General features: G+C 44.8%; 1 protein-coding gene across 3 annotated transcripts; it reads left to right on the top strand.

The window, feature by feature from the left end:
* The first annotated feature begins 8,156 nt into the window (after nucleotides 1-8,156).
* On the top strand, nucleotides 8,157-12,885 carry LOC121051109. 3 transcript variants are annotated; one of them, XR_005805166.1, is made up of 8 exons: nucleotides 8,157-8,522; nucleotides 9,206-10,036; nucleotides 10,943-11,005; nucleotides 11,075-11,370; nucleotides 11,460-11,525; nucleotides 11,600-11,737; nucleotides 11,817-11,958; nucleotides 12,051-12,143. XR_005805166.1 is itself a non-coding variant. In XM_040513110.1 (7 exons), the coding sequence occupies exons 2-7, from the start codon at nucleotides 9,244-9,246 to the stop codon at nucleotides 12,690-12,692; spliced, it is 1,998 nt and encodes a 665-aa protein (XP_040369044.1). In that variant the 5' UTR covers nucleotides 8,157-8,522; nucleotides 9,206-9,243; the 3' UTR covers nucleotides 12,693-12,885. The 3 variants fall into 3 exon arrangements, 2 of the variants coding, with proteins under 2 accessions (XP_040369044.1, XP_040369045.1); XM_040513110.1 differs by lacking the exon at nucleotides 11,817-11,958 and having other exon boundaries at nucleotides 12,051-12,885; XM_040513111.1 differs by lacking the exons at nucleotides 8,157-8,522; nucleotides 9,206-10,036; nucleotides 11,817-11,958 and adding an exon at nucleotides 10,046-10,878 and having other exon boundaries at nucleotides 12,051-12,885.
* Nucleotides 12,886-14,030: the final 1,145 nt, after the last annotated feature.

Genomic DNA, 14,030 nt, shown 5'->3' with positions numbered 1-14,030 from the left:
ACCAGCGGCGACATGCCTCGATTTTGCATGCGGCTCCAACCCAGCAATAGAAACTGGTTCTTTTGTGGGCACCACCCTCTCCTTTTGGGGCCCACGCCGATTGACAGGTGCCTTCTTCTTCTACTGCATAGGAGCGGCAGGGGCCTTGCTCCCTCTAGCGACCCTTTGCTCGTCGCCACCCTCGATTAACACCATGGTTTGGCCAGCGGGAGCGAGATGTGAGTGATGAGGCATTGGCATCACCACCGGAGTCTCTGACTCACTCACCACCAGAGTTTGTGGGTCGACAACGGTTTGCTGGGCTGCCAGTCCAGCTGCATACATGCCCTCTAGGAAGTTCTGAATTTATGCCCGGTCCATGGCCTTGTTGAATGCGTCATGGCTTGCTTTGTTACCCAGCGGTGTATCTAAACAAGCATACTGATAGTCAGCCTGGGACAAATTGGGCAAAGGCACAAGTCAGCGGGAGTTACTTACCAAGGGCACGCGTCAACTGTAGGTCGACCAATAGCTCCTAACCGGTGAGCAAGCAGAGGTCGAGATGATTGCGGTTCTGCCAACAACCTTTAATCCTTGCCACGCGGCACTATTCCTCACGCGTTAAGTTGAAGCGCAAGCCCGCTGCACACAGACAAGCAATGATTAGGGGAAAAAAAAAAACAAAGGCATATCACAGGCAAAACCGCCAGGTTTGGTTAGCGAGAACTGGCGACAACCTCAGATTGGTTGGAACTCCGACTGAATCTTAAGCGTCGGAGCCCTTTCATTTACTCCCGCGGCATACTCCCACCCGGTAGTCGCAACGCAGAAGGTAGCCCGCCAGGGGGACATGGAATCCTTCAAATTTCCTATCAACTTAGGCGCCCCCTGGCGGCGAGAAAGATTCACCTGACCGCTGCATCCTTGGCGCCGCATATAGACCAGCTCATAGAAGTGAAGTACCTCCGCTACAGTTGGCCCTTCACAGCCAGAGAGATGCCAGAGCGAGTTCAGCGCCATCAGTAACTGCCACATATTAGGACAAATTTGCCCAAAGGCAAGATAGAACTCGCACACTAGGATTTAGAGGTTGGGGAGTAGTGGAAAGGTGATGCCTTGGCTGAAGATGGCCTCATGGACAACAGCGTACCCCGCTGGCAGAATAGAAGCCCTCTCATCAGCGGTTGGCGTGCACAACTTCACCAGTCCAGGAAGGCTAAACACCCGCCCAGACGGCTGACGGAGGCCACATTCATCGGCCCTCCCTCCTAGTCAATTGCAGTACCGTCACATAGAACCCAGGCTGACTCTATCTCTTCCCTGCCAGCCTCTTCCCCCTCAGCGGAACCACTAGCGGTGCTATTACTGGCTAACCTCTCCTCACGATGATGGAGGGTGTCAGTCTCCTTCCTTGCCCTAGAACTCTAGGGACGCCTGGCACAACCCATTGCCACTTCCCAGGGTATGGTCTGTAGTGGCTCAATATCAAGCAGATCAGACAGTGAGGCATGGGCAGATGGACGCAACGAGTCAATAAATATCTTATCCGCCAAGCTGAGCGACACGTCAGACCCGGAATCCTCTCTGCTCGAGACCTCTATGACGCTAGCCATCACAAACCGTAAAACTGAGGTCAGTTAGTTCAACAACGATCTAAGGTAACCTCATGGGAGTTTTCAAACAAGAACATCAAGAACAAACATACCCAGAAAACCCAGAAAGTACCAAAACAAGAACAAAATGCATATACACTCAAAACCCAGATTCGACCATCTAACAAAGCAAGAAACCTCAACCCTCTGTCAAACACCTAATTCCATCCCCAAAATCACTCTCGACCTTCAAACCACACCAAGGAATGGAACAAATCACTCCAAGTAGCAAAACCAGAAACTGACAGAAAGCAAGGAAATAGAGAAACTCGGATCACCAACCTGTAAATATGGGAGATCTGGTACGCTTGGGATGTATGTCTTCACTTCCAAGGATCTCTTTCCTTCACCGAACGACGCTCTCACTTGATTTGCAGAAGACACACCTCAACTATCAGAGAACAAGGCTTGAAGACGACGACGATATCAGTTCAAATTACAGAAAGTGTTGAACCACTCGGTTTCCCTCTCTTTTATGTCAACATCAAATAAATCTAGGCCGTCCGCTGAAAACTGACATCGCATGATAGCCGTACATGTGCCCCACAATCACACTTACTCTCCGGATTAACCGAGGCGTCGCCTCGGTTACAAAATCAATAATTACTGGCATTAATGGCGAGATGCGGGCGTGCTGCGAGGACGTTATCCCACATGCTAACCCAGTACATGTTGACCACGTGTCGGGCATTGTTAGACGAAGCGTCTGTCTGAAGTAACCATCTAAGAGCAAATATACCAATCGTTGAGTATCCGCCAAGCGCAACTCCGCTAGCGGAACTTTTCCCTTCCTCTGGCAAGTGAGGCAGTCTCCGCTAAGTGCAACTCTACTAGCGGGACTTCTCCCTTTTTATCTTGCAAGTGAGGCAGTCTCTGCTAAACGCAACTTTGCTAGCGGGACTTCTCCTTTTTCATCTTGCAAGTGAGGCATTCTCCGCTAAGCGCAACTCCGCTAGCGGGACTTCTCCATTTTCATCTTGCAAGTGAGACAGTCTTTGCTAGGCGCAACTCCGCTAGCGGGACTTCTCCATTTTCATCTTGCAAGTGAGGCAGTCTCTGCTAAGCGCAACTCCGCTAGCAGGATTTCTCCCTTTTCATCTTGCAAGTGAGGCAGTCTCTGCTAAGCTCAACTCCGCTAGCGGGACTTCTCCCTTTTCATCTTGCAAGTGAGACTGTCTCCGCTAGGTGCAACTCTGCTAGCGGGACTTCTCCCTTTTCATATTGCAAGTGAGACAGTCTCTGCTAAGCACAAAGCCGCTAGCGAACTTCTCCCCTTTCATCTTGAAAGCAACAGTCTCCGCTGAGCGCAACACCGCTCACTAAGCTACAACCAGATAGGACCCCGCGACACTGCTTGCAGCCTACTATCCTCGGAGGGAATTCTGCCAACGGTGATTCCTGAGGCAACGCCTCATTCTGAAGACGACCTCCACGCAGCGCTACAGTCAAGCTACATCCCTCCGGGACACGGGGACACATCAATAGTCTATGACGGCCCTGATTAGGCACGTTGACTCCCACCACTGGGGTATTAAAGATTGGGCTAGCTACCCAACACCCTTCTCAGCGCAACTCCCCTCAACAAATAATACACCGACCAAAAGAAGGTCTATCTTAGTCGGGGAGTGGGGGACTCCCTGGGGGGGCCTATCAGGGGCCCACCCGAAAGGTTATAAAGCGTTTGCTTAGTAAGTCTATGGTTGACAATGCATTGACGCTAATTATGCTTTTGCAAGACTAGCAGAAGTAACGCTTCAAACCGTTAGGCAACTCCACAACCATGATTGCCCTCCTTGACTGGGGATTTGGGAGACTTGTACTTACATGAGCATTTGCCAAGCATAATTAGCTATAATGAGCCACACTTATGCTCCCGCCAGAGGTACCAACTCCCACCAGCGGAGTGACCTACTAAAACACAGCCAAGCAGGCTATCGCCTGAGCCCCGGCTCACCCTTAGATCAATGCTGACGCGCCGCCACGCGCCTCGGCAAGATAGCATCAGAAGCTCCAGAAGCTGGGAAATGAAGCATATCAGTCCCACATTGAAAATATGGAAGAGGTCAGCCTCTTCCCCACCTATAAAAGGTTCACTCCTCTCTCCTCATTAATTATGCATTTACTACTTACCTACTGTTATTCTGTCAGCATAAATACATTGACTAACTTAGGCATCAGAGAAGAGAAGACCGCCCAGCGCAGTCTCCCTTTGAAGACTCTTTGTATTTTACTTGACAGATAGCGGAAACTCTGAGAACATCACAAGTAGCGGTCCGCCCACCGGACCAGCGTTAACCGAGATTTGGGTCACCGCTCAATCTTAGACATTAACACCGGGTTTTCCTCCTTTTCCACTATCGAGCTGTTCTTCAATCCTTATCGCCATTCGCTCTACATAAAAACTAAATAGCTCCCCCCCTCTCTCTCTCTCTCTCACACACACACAAATGACTGTTGTTTGGTGGTAAAGCAATAATGCAATAATATTATTGATGAATTGCCATTGGTTGCCGATCCATATATGTATCATCAAAATACGAAAAAAGAAGAGTAGGCCGGAACCATTGGGGTCAATTAGTTTGTATTATCTTGCTAAAAAAACATAAAACTAAGGAAAAGCATCGCAATGCCAATGCAAACGCGTACTTTGACTGATTGACTCTCAACTCTCAGTCCCCAGCAACTACAAGAGATTCACAGATCCATGCACTTTACTTATAGACTTCAATCAGAAAATCGAGCATACCATTTCTTATATATGTTAGGCTAGTACATAGTCCTGACCATCTTCTATTACGTGCTTATAAACAATGGTTGCTGCTTCTTCATCATCTTCTGGCAGTCATTGGAAGTTTGGAACTATGATGTCTTTCTCAATTTTAGAGGCGAAGACACTACCAGGATCTTCGTCGGCCATCTTTACAAAGCTTTGAATCAGAAAGCACTTAAGACCTTCTTTGATTCCGAGGAGCTTAGAAAAGGCAATGACCTTTCAGAGCTACTGAAAGCGATTCAAGAGTCAGTACTTTCTCTTGTAGTTTTCTCACAAAACTATGCTTCTTCCATAAGGTGCTTAAGAGAACTTGTCCAAATTCTGAAATGCATGGAATGTCAGAAGCAGCTTGTGGTGCCCATTTTCTATCAAGTAGCACTACTACAAAAAGTTAATCACACAACACTAATCACACAACAGAACATAAATCATCTGTTGTGTGTTTAAGTAAGCTCGATTGTACAACGGTATTATAGATATTCTGTAGTGTGAATATCAACAAAGTGATAAGTTTTTTATCAAACTACATTGCACAACGGAATAAAGTATTGTCCGTCGTCTGAGTGTTAAAAAATTTAGCGACAGATTTCCCTCCATTTTGTAGCCTTGGTTGGCTCTTGAAACACTAAAATTTGGGCTACTAGGTACAACGGGTTTCGTTATTTCCGTTGTGTGATTGAAAAACTAATCACCAAAGTTTGAGTAAGCTTGCTTGAATGTCTTCCCCTAGATAGGCCTAGTGTAAGCTGTGGTCATCAGACAATAAATTTAAATTTTTCTGTTGTGTGAACTTGAAACTGGGCGGCAAAATTTTGAGCCAAAATATTGTAGGCGCCATGTTTCCCTCCATGTTTTGGCATTTTGATTTTATGTAGTGCACTCATACGATAGTTGATGAAGTTTCTATTGTGTGAGCGACTTCAGAATTTATTGAAGTTTAATTGTGCCCTCACCCAGTCCTTGCCACATCGTGTCCGAAAGAAATGAAAAAAAAAAAAAACGAAACCTAACCTCTCTCGAGCTCTCTCAGTCGCGAATTCCTCCCTTCTCTATCTCTCTCTTTCCCCGCAAAACCCCTCTCTCTCTCTCCTTGCTTCTATTCTTTATCCCCCGAAATCCAAATCCTCTTCAGTGATGGAGGAGATAGAGTGTCCCAGATCCACTTGGCTCTATCTCTATCTCCTCGTCGTCCTAGATGTAGAAGAGGTTTTAGGTCGCGGACGCTTCTTCAGTCAAGGTTGATTTCATGCGCTGTGACTCCATCGATCACCCTCACCCTTGGCCCTTCCAGGTTCATTCCAATATCATTGAATTTCCTTTCCAATTTCATTGAACGGGGCTCAACATTGAAATTCTAATTGAGTTTTCCTGTAGTTTTGGCAAGAGACGGATAAAGCAGCTTATCTTGTGGGACAAAATCTGCAACTTGATCTGGTATATGACGCTAGCGAGCTCAATTAACTACACTGATCGATTTGCGGCATCTGCTATTTCTCCCAAGACAAGAACCATCCCACCACACAGGTACCTTTCTCTATTTTTCTTCTATCTCATTCTGGGTTTTGTGTTTGCCTCAAAATCGTCTCGGCCGAAGTGAGGGCCGAGGGATCTGTGGTTGAATCGTCCTTCTGAAATTGCGCGGGCGTGCCAACTCATGGCCGAATGGCCGACTGAGGCTTCTGATTTGAATGGTGCGTGATCTGACTTCTTTCAAATGATTGTAGGCCGAGGAAGGAACCCTCTCGGCCGTTAGGTTCTGATGCCTCTATTGCAAGGACTTCGGTTAGGCGTCAATCCTGACCGAGATCTTCTATCACACTCACTTCTTGGGTAAACTCAAAGGTTCGGGTGATAAGCGAGAGATCTATTGGGTGAAGGTACTCGCAAATCACAGTGAAGACGAAGGTGAAGTGGATTCGGTTGTCAAAACGTTGTGAGATGATATGTGTGTGAACGGTGAATCGCATCAATCCAATCCGGACCGGCCGAAAGAGATCAATGGATGATAATTCTACGTTACGAACTACTCCTAAGTGCGAAAAGTAAAGTACATATAAAATAAAGAACAAGAAAGTAAAGTGCTTGAATGTAACGACTGAAATAAAAGTAAGAAACTAAAAATGAAAACAAGTTATGAAAGTTGAATAGAAGGAAAAATACCTATGAAAAAGTTTGAGTAAAAGTTGTATATTGATTTGTTTGTGTGGTGCAGGACCTTTTACAATGATTTACAATGTGCTATATATACAAGTCAAAAACCCTAGCTAACTTGTCCTCCAAGACGTGGAATTTAAGTAGGATTCTCCTTCCTTCTAGGATTGATTTGTCTCATAAAATCCAATCTTCACAATCGAAATCCATAATTGATTTCGAACTTTTCCTTTTGAGGATTCCTTCCTTGAATGACCTCTCGGCCGAATTATTACTTGGGTTTGGCCGAACCACTCCTACCTTGCCTTGCAGCCCATTTGTATAGTTGCTCATATGGACTCGGATCGTCCACCACTATATCCATGAGATTCATATTTTGGGTCATATGACCCAAAATCCCAAACCTCCATCGATGCGTTCATCTCAACCATACATCTCAAAACTTCTATTTTCGGCTGACTAGCCGAATACTACTTTTATTCCGGTCGAACGACTCAAAGCCTCCCTAATCAACCCTCAAGTCAACACACATGGGAGTCGCTAAAATCAGGTCCAAACATTGCCCCCCCAGTCTCATGAGCATCGGCTCTCAAGCCGAGTGTTATGAGATTTGAATCGAAGTACTCAAGCATTCCAGTCCATAATCTGACGTCAGTTACATAGCTGATGAATATCTTTAAAACACCTTGGTCGCGTGGCCGAAAATTCAATCATGCTACTATATTGTTCACAAAGTTCACACTCGGCTGATGTTCACAAAGTCCACCTTGGTTGCGTGGTCACGTGGCCGAAAACTTACCAGACATGACTGAACACTCGGCCGAGTCTTTCAACAATTGAAGATTTGGCTGTGTCAGCTTATTGAAAAGTTTGACCGAGACGTCCATTTGTCTTGACTGAGGTCGCCTTCTAATTTTAGCCGAGTCCACAACTTTCGGCCGAGGTCGTCTTTCATTTTGGCCGAACCCACATCTTTCGGCCAAGGTCATCTTTAATTTTGGCCGAGCCCAATATCGTTCGGCCAACTGACTACTTGGTCGTCTCCTACGACATTACAAAATTTGGCCGAGACGCCAAGAATTGAATACTGCGACTTGGTCATGCACTTTTACCAACGAAAAGCTCGGTCAAGTCATCTCCACAACTAGTAAGCTCGGCCGAAAAGACCAACATTGAAATATTTGGCCGAGGTATTCAAAGAAAACTTGGCCGAGATGCCTAGTTTTAAAACTTGGTCACTATCAGCCAAAGCATGAGCTCGGCCATGCAAAACCATTATATATATGTGTGTAGTAATCTAAAACCACTATATATAATTATATATGTGTACTAACCATGATCACGTGAAACTCTGAACATGAACACATATAATTAAATATAATAATACTATAATAGATGCAAAACCATTATATATAATTATATGTGTAGTAATCCAAAGCCACTATATAATACTATATATGTACTAACCATGATCACGTGAAACTCTGACCATGAACACATATAATTAAATATAATAATATTATAATAGTACATGTGCAATTGGATAAACTGAACTGTGTGGTCGTGCTCTGTCGCACAATTTTTAAAAGAGAAAATGGAACGCCGAAACCAAAATGCCTCTCCCAGCATCCCAACCACATTTTCGCAGACTAGACCCTTCGGAGCTAATCTGAAAATTCCAAACTCCCTCTGATCTGGGTACCTAACCTAAAATCTGTGCCCGACGCCAGTAAACCTCGGATGAACCAATCTAGAACTGCAGCCAACTGATTCGACACCGGCGAGCCTCGAGGCGGGTTACTGTTGCGTATTTGGCGCCGGCAATCTGCAGAGTGAGTCATGGTGGTTTTTTATGACAGCAGCGAGATGCAGAATGGGTCGCCGTAGTCTGGGCACAACGTCGGTGAGTGAGAACGGTGAGTTGGGTCGGGGCATTCGTCCCGGGTCGGATTGTGAATTTGGCAAAGGTTAGCTGTCTTCATCTTTCTGTAATTAGAACCCACCTTGATGAAGATTATGAATTGCTGCATTTCTGATCTGGGCTCACTTTGTCTGATGCTTGCATTCATTCTTGTGTAATTGCAATTACTCTCAATCAAAAGTTTGAAAAGTCAAACCTTTAATTGGTGACTCTATGGCTACGAAACAACCTGGAATCTGGCTTAATTTGTCTTGGCTTCTTTTGTTGAATCTGGACTTTCAATCGTTGATTTCCATGACACTATAGGTATAAATGTCAAAATGAACCCAACCATAACACAATGCCATAGGAAGCATCAACCACGACTTTGAAAGATCGGAGCCCTTAATTAGAGACTTAGAGTATAATTTCCTAGGATTTGGAGTTAATTACGAAATGCCTTCTATAATGAGTTTAAGGTGCTGCTCTAGAGTTGCTGTGTGACAAAGTGCTCCATACCCAGAAAGCCTACTTTGACCATTTGACTAGTCAGTCTCCACACCAGTCAGTAGTTTAGATTTCAAAATTTAAATTTCAAAATGCCTTCTGGGTGGCAATGGCCTGCCTAGATGTCATTCCCTGACATATGCGCTCTCTTGATTCTAGTGTTGTATCTCAATGACTTCCATTGTATTATACGGTGGTCAATGTTGCGGCTGCTCATTTGTTTTGGTTTTGTGGTCTTTGCAGGCTTAGTGAAGCTTTTTGGTTAAAAGGCAAAGTGCTCCATGGCCGACGATGCTTCGGAACTCGAGGCCGGGTCGGAAGGCAGCGACATACTAACCAAAAATTCGGCCGAGTTTGCCACAAAGTTTAAGAAGGCTTTTGATGCTTCCAAAGACACACTTCAAAATTCCGTGGTTTGTCAGCTGGCGAAAAACAAAGAACCGCTGGGAATGTGCACACTGGGGCCGCATTACTACGCGGGCATGCCGCTGGTCATGAAGGAGGTACTAGAGGGTTCGTTAGTTGACACGTCATGTCTTGCTTATGGGGCTAGTTGGTCCACCTGGAGTTCTGAATTCAAACTTCCGCGGGTTTGGCCGAAACTGACCCCTAAGTGGAGCAAATGGGTGCCAAGGATGGAGCATTTCTTTGCTCAAAAATGGAAGGACTATGGAATATATGATAGTATAAAGATGACGGAGCAAGAGATTCATATGGATCGGCCCCTTCTTGAACCGAGCTTATGCTTCTGGTCGTCCGCCACCAACACTATCAACTTGCCTCTTGGTCCCATGACCCCTACTTTGTTAGACATGGCCGCAATATTTGGGTTTCGGCCGAATGGCGAGGCGGTTTGTGCTACAGCCAAATTCCCTAGTTCCTTCCATGCTAGTCTGAAACCTAAAGCGATAAAGAATGACAAGAAGGCTAAAGATGACGCAGAAGCTAAGGCAAAGCAATTACTCAACTATAGCACCTTTTATGCCACACATGCAGTTGATGAAGCAGTTTCGGAAACTAGGAGGCAACCTCCAAAACAGCACGAGCATGCCGCCTTCCTTCTCTATTGGCTTTGTAAGTTTGTATTTTCTCTAAGTCAAATAAGTGCACTTTTGAATTTGCTGGTATTGCAGAAGCTCTTAGCATGGGTAGGCCTCTAGCCCTTGGGCCATTTGTTCTTGCTCGCCTCTACCGTGCTTTACTCAATGCAGTGATCGATAATATGAATTTGGATATTGGAGGGCCATTATGGATGTTTCAAGTGTGGATACAGACCTATTTTCATGAGCTCCGGCCGACATGTCCTCCATTTGTCCCCACAATGACACTTGGCCGTCAGATTATTGCCCTTGGCACTCATACACATTCAGCCGTGCAGTGTTTTGCTTTCTTTTATTCAAAAAAGACTATGTCCAAAGACGAGTTTGCCATATGTTACAGCCGAGATCACCCTTCTTGCCTTGAGATCAACATATCAAAACCATGGGATAAAAAATTTGAATTGGATGTGATTCTGACTTAGGGGAGTTTTCTGATCTCTCGAGACCTGAACTATGGCCTCAAAGGCACCGTGGGTCGGTATGGTGTGGAGGTCTATCTTCCCAATTTTGTTGCACGTCAGCTTGGCTTCATACAAAGTTGTCCGGCCTTATTCTTGATGTCAAGAAACTACTTCTCGTCATGGAGAGATGGGTTCACACGAACTTCTCAGTGTTCGGCCGTTGGTAACTACTATGAAGAGCAATTTGGCAAGTTTGAGAGGTCCGGCCTAAAGCCTCGTTGTCCTGATCATAGAGCCACCCCACACTTCCAAGCTTGGTGGTCGACTTTTATCATGAAAAATCTTGGAAAGGACTTGGCTGGGACCCAACGTGCTGCTTTACAAGGACTTCCGAACTTGCCAGGGCCCAAGGAAGGTAAGTTATTTTGGCTTATTGTTCCAACTTTTCCTTATATTGATCTCTTACCTCTTTGATCCAGGTAATGGTAAGAAGAAAGCACCGGATGGCAAGTTAAAATCAACCAAAGGATCCTCTAAACAAGGTAATCTTCAAACCAATCTTTCCGATTTCTGTTTACACATTTTCCTTCTAATGTGTTGCAACTCTTCAGGACAAACATCGAAGAAACGTGGCTCAACATTGGGGTATACTTGGAACGCCAAGAAAACAAAGAAATCATCGGATGTGTTGGAGAATTCGGTCACAAACCCGACGGACACTATGGTTAGTGAGGACATATTTTTCGAGGCTAATATGGATGATGGCCATGATGCTTTGGCTGAAAACCAAAATACGTCTGAAATTGAGGATATGGCCGAAACTGGTGACGCCTCGATCCATAGCGCGGACTCGGCTGATAGCGAAGGTTATTCGGAAGAAGCTCAATCAGAAAGCGGCGACCAAGAGGTAAGTTCCTAATCTAGAGTTGTGTGCTTCTCTCTCAACTTGGTGATACGATTCGTGCTTGGCTAAGAACCTTCCCTTTATTTTGATAGAGAGATGGCCGCATTGATCATTCTTTGCCCCCACTTGAAAACTCCATGATTGAGATTGACATGGACGTAAGCCTCCCCTACTCCTTTCTTGGATTTCATTTCTTGCTTGTCTGAGATTATTGACTTCTTTCATTTCACAGAACTTGGGTGAGAGCCAACTTCACAACACGTCGAGCATCGGCCAACAGCTTGCCATATCAAACAACTTTTCCAAGGATGTTGAAAACACAGATGCACGTGGCCGAGAAACACTACTTATCCATCAGACATTGGTTCAGGTAAGATATTTCATCCTGCCTTGGTGTTTAATTTTCCAAAATCCTATACGAAACAACTTGAAAAGTTGTTATCATGTAGGTGGGAGAATCTCGAAGCAGCACAACCCTAGAATTGGCTCTTCTCAACCCCTATGTTCGGAACACTTACCTCTCCTCCTAATGACGGGATGTGTCAAAGTGAGCAAGCTATCGTTTGCGCTCCATCTTCGGCCGAGCTTGTGGTGAGTGCCCTGGTAACTTCAAGTCTGGTTTGCCTTTAACCGAATTAATTCAGTTCTATTTTTTTATTTTTTTATTTTTTTATTTTTTTTAGGATCATACAGCGGGTGATCTTGGTTTGGACCTACTTCAATTCCTAAATACTCTAGACAACACCACGAGTCCTGAAGAGGAAAAACTTGAAACAGCCGAAACCAAAAAGGCACTTGAGACGGTCATACAGTTTTTGGGTTGTGATGTGAGAACAGTGACCGAGGCTAGTTTTCTCTCTTTCAAGGAGGCGGTTGAAGTACTTATTTCAGCCAAACATTTCTCTCAGGTAGAGGCTTATGAAGTTCATGCTCGTTTGGCTGTTGTAAATTTTAGTCTCTCTCCTTGTCTAGAAGCCCAAAAAGAGTTTGAAGCAGGCGAGAAGTTGAAAAGTGAGTACGATGACATTCGCCAATCTACTGATCTTGGCCAACTCCAGAAGTTGAAGACTTCTTTGGACGAAGGAAGGCAAAAAGTGCTTGATCTGAGGAAGCAGTTGGCCGAAGCTGAAAAGCAAGTCAAAGTCACTTCGGCCGCCATCCGAACCATTGTTCCCCAACAAGATCTCACCAAGTATAGCTTGATTCTGTCATCGGTCAAGTCGTATAACAAGAAGAGGGGCATCTTGAAACGAAAGGTCGACCAAGGTATGCAAGACTTAGAAGATGTTAAAGAAGCTCTTCGGTCACTCTTGCCCACTGATTAGTTACTTTAGGAAGTGATATTCATCTCGGCTTATATTTTGTACATGGCCTTAGGCCCGTAACTCAGCCGGTTGACACGTTTTTGTAGAGTTTGGCCGACCTTCTTTGTATGACTCAAACACTAATTTTGTGTATGTGACCGTTGATCACCCGACCGCTACTCTGTCAATTGACTCGGCCTCTTTTGACTTCATATATTTTGGCCACCTAAGTCTTTTTCCTTGTCATGCATTTTAATTTTTGAGCTCGACCAAATCAACATCTTGAACTCGGCCGAAACTCTTGTTCACTTCGGCTGAGATGACCTCAGTTGTCTCGCCCAACACTTCTTGTTTAACTTAGCCAAAATAATTACTTGACTTCGGCCAACACTATGATGGTTGGTTCGGCCGTTACCTCTTATTTAGCTTTGGCCAATGAAAAAACTCTAGTCAACCAAATCAACAACTCGAGCTCGGCTGAAACTCTTGCTCACCTCGGCCGAGATTACCTCACTTCGACCAAGATTACCTCAGTCGTCTCGGCCAACATTACTTGACTTTGGCCAACATAATTATGGTTGGTTCGGCCGATACCTCGACATTTTAACTTTGGCCAACGAAAAACTCAACATTTTAATCAACCAAATCAACAACTCGAGCTTGGCTGAAACTCTTGTTCACTTCAGCCGAGATTACCTCAGTCGTCTCGGCCAACACTCTTGTTTAACTCGGCCAAAATAATTACTTGACTTCGGCCAAACAAACAATTATGGTTAGTTCGGCCGATACCTCTTATTTAGCTTTGGCCAACAAAAGTAAAGGTAAATTTCAAAAAATATGAGTAAAGGGATGTAAAAAGACACTAAAATGTTGTTCACATAAAAACATCAAAATAAAAAAAGGGCGGCCGAGTTTACAAACCCAAATACTCGGCCGATGTTCTATAGATAGTACATTACGATTTTTGCTCCCTCATCTCCCATGTCGTGGGGTAATATTTCTTAAGAAATTGCCCGTTGATAGGCATTGCATGCAGCTCTCCATCTTGATCCCTAAGTTGATATGCACCTTTTCCTAGCACTTGATCGATGATAAACGGGCCTTCCCACCTTGGCGACCATTTTCCGAAACGTCTATCTTTAGTTCCGATAGGCAAAACGGCTTTCCAAACTAAATCTTCCTCGGCAAATGACTTAGACTTAACTCGCTTGTTGTATGCACGAGCCACAGCCTTTTTCTGTGCTTCCATTCGGTTGTAAGCGTCCATTCGCTCTTGGTCGAGTTCTTCAAGTTCCTGAATCATTGCCTAAGTGTAGTCGTCAGCCACCATTTCATTTTGAGCGGCGAATCTAAGTGATT

Source organism: Rosa chinensis, chromosome 1, assembly GCF_002994745.2.
Source record: "Rosa chinensis cultivar Old Blush chromosome 1, RchiOBHm-V2, whole genome shotgun sequence".
Lineage (NCBI taxonomy): Eukaryota > Viridiplantae > Streptophyta > Magnoliopsida > Rosales > Rosaceae > Rosa > Rosa chinensis.
This window is presented reverse-complemented; position numbering and strand designations above follow the sequence as displayed.

Coding starts and splice junctions, on each gene's coding strand:
- LOC121051109 (XM_040513110.1), top strand. CDS start 9,244: ATGGCCGACGATGCTTCGGAACTCGAGGCCGGGTCGGAAGGCAGCGAC. Junction 10,037..10,942: donor CTTCCTTCTCTATTGGCTTT/GTAAGTTTGTAT, acceptor TCTTTGATCCAG/GTAATGGTAAGAAGAAAGCA. Junction 11,526..11,599: donor TGATTGAGATTGACATGGAC/GTAAGCCTCCCC, acceptor TTCATTTCACAG/AACTTGGGTGAGAGCCAACT.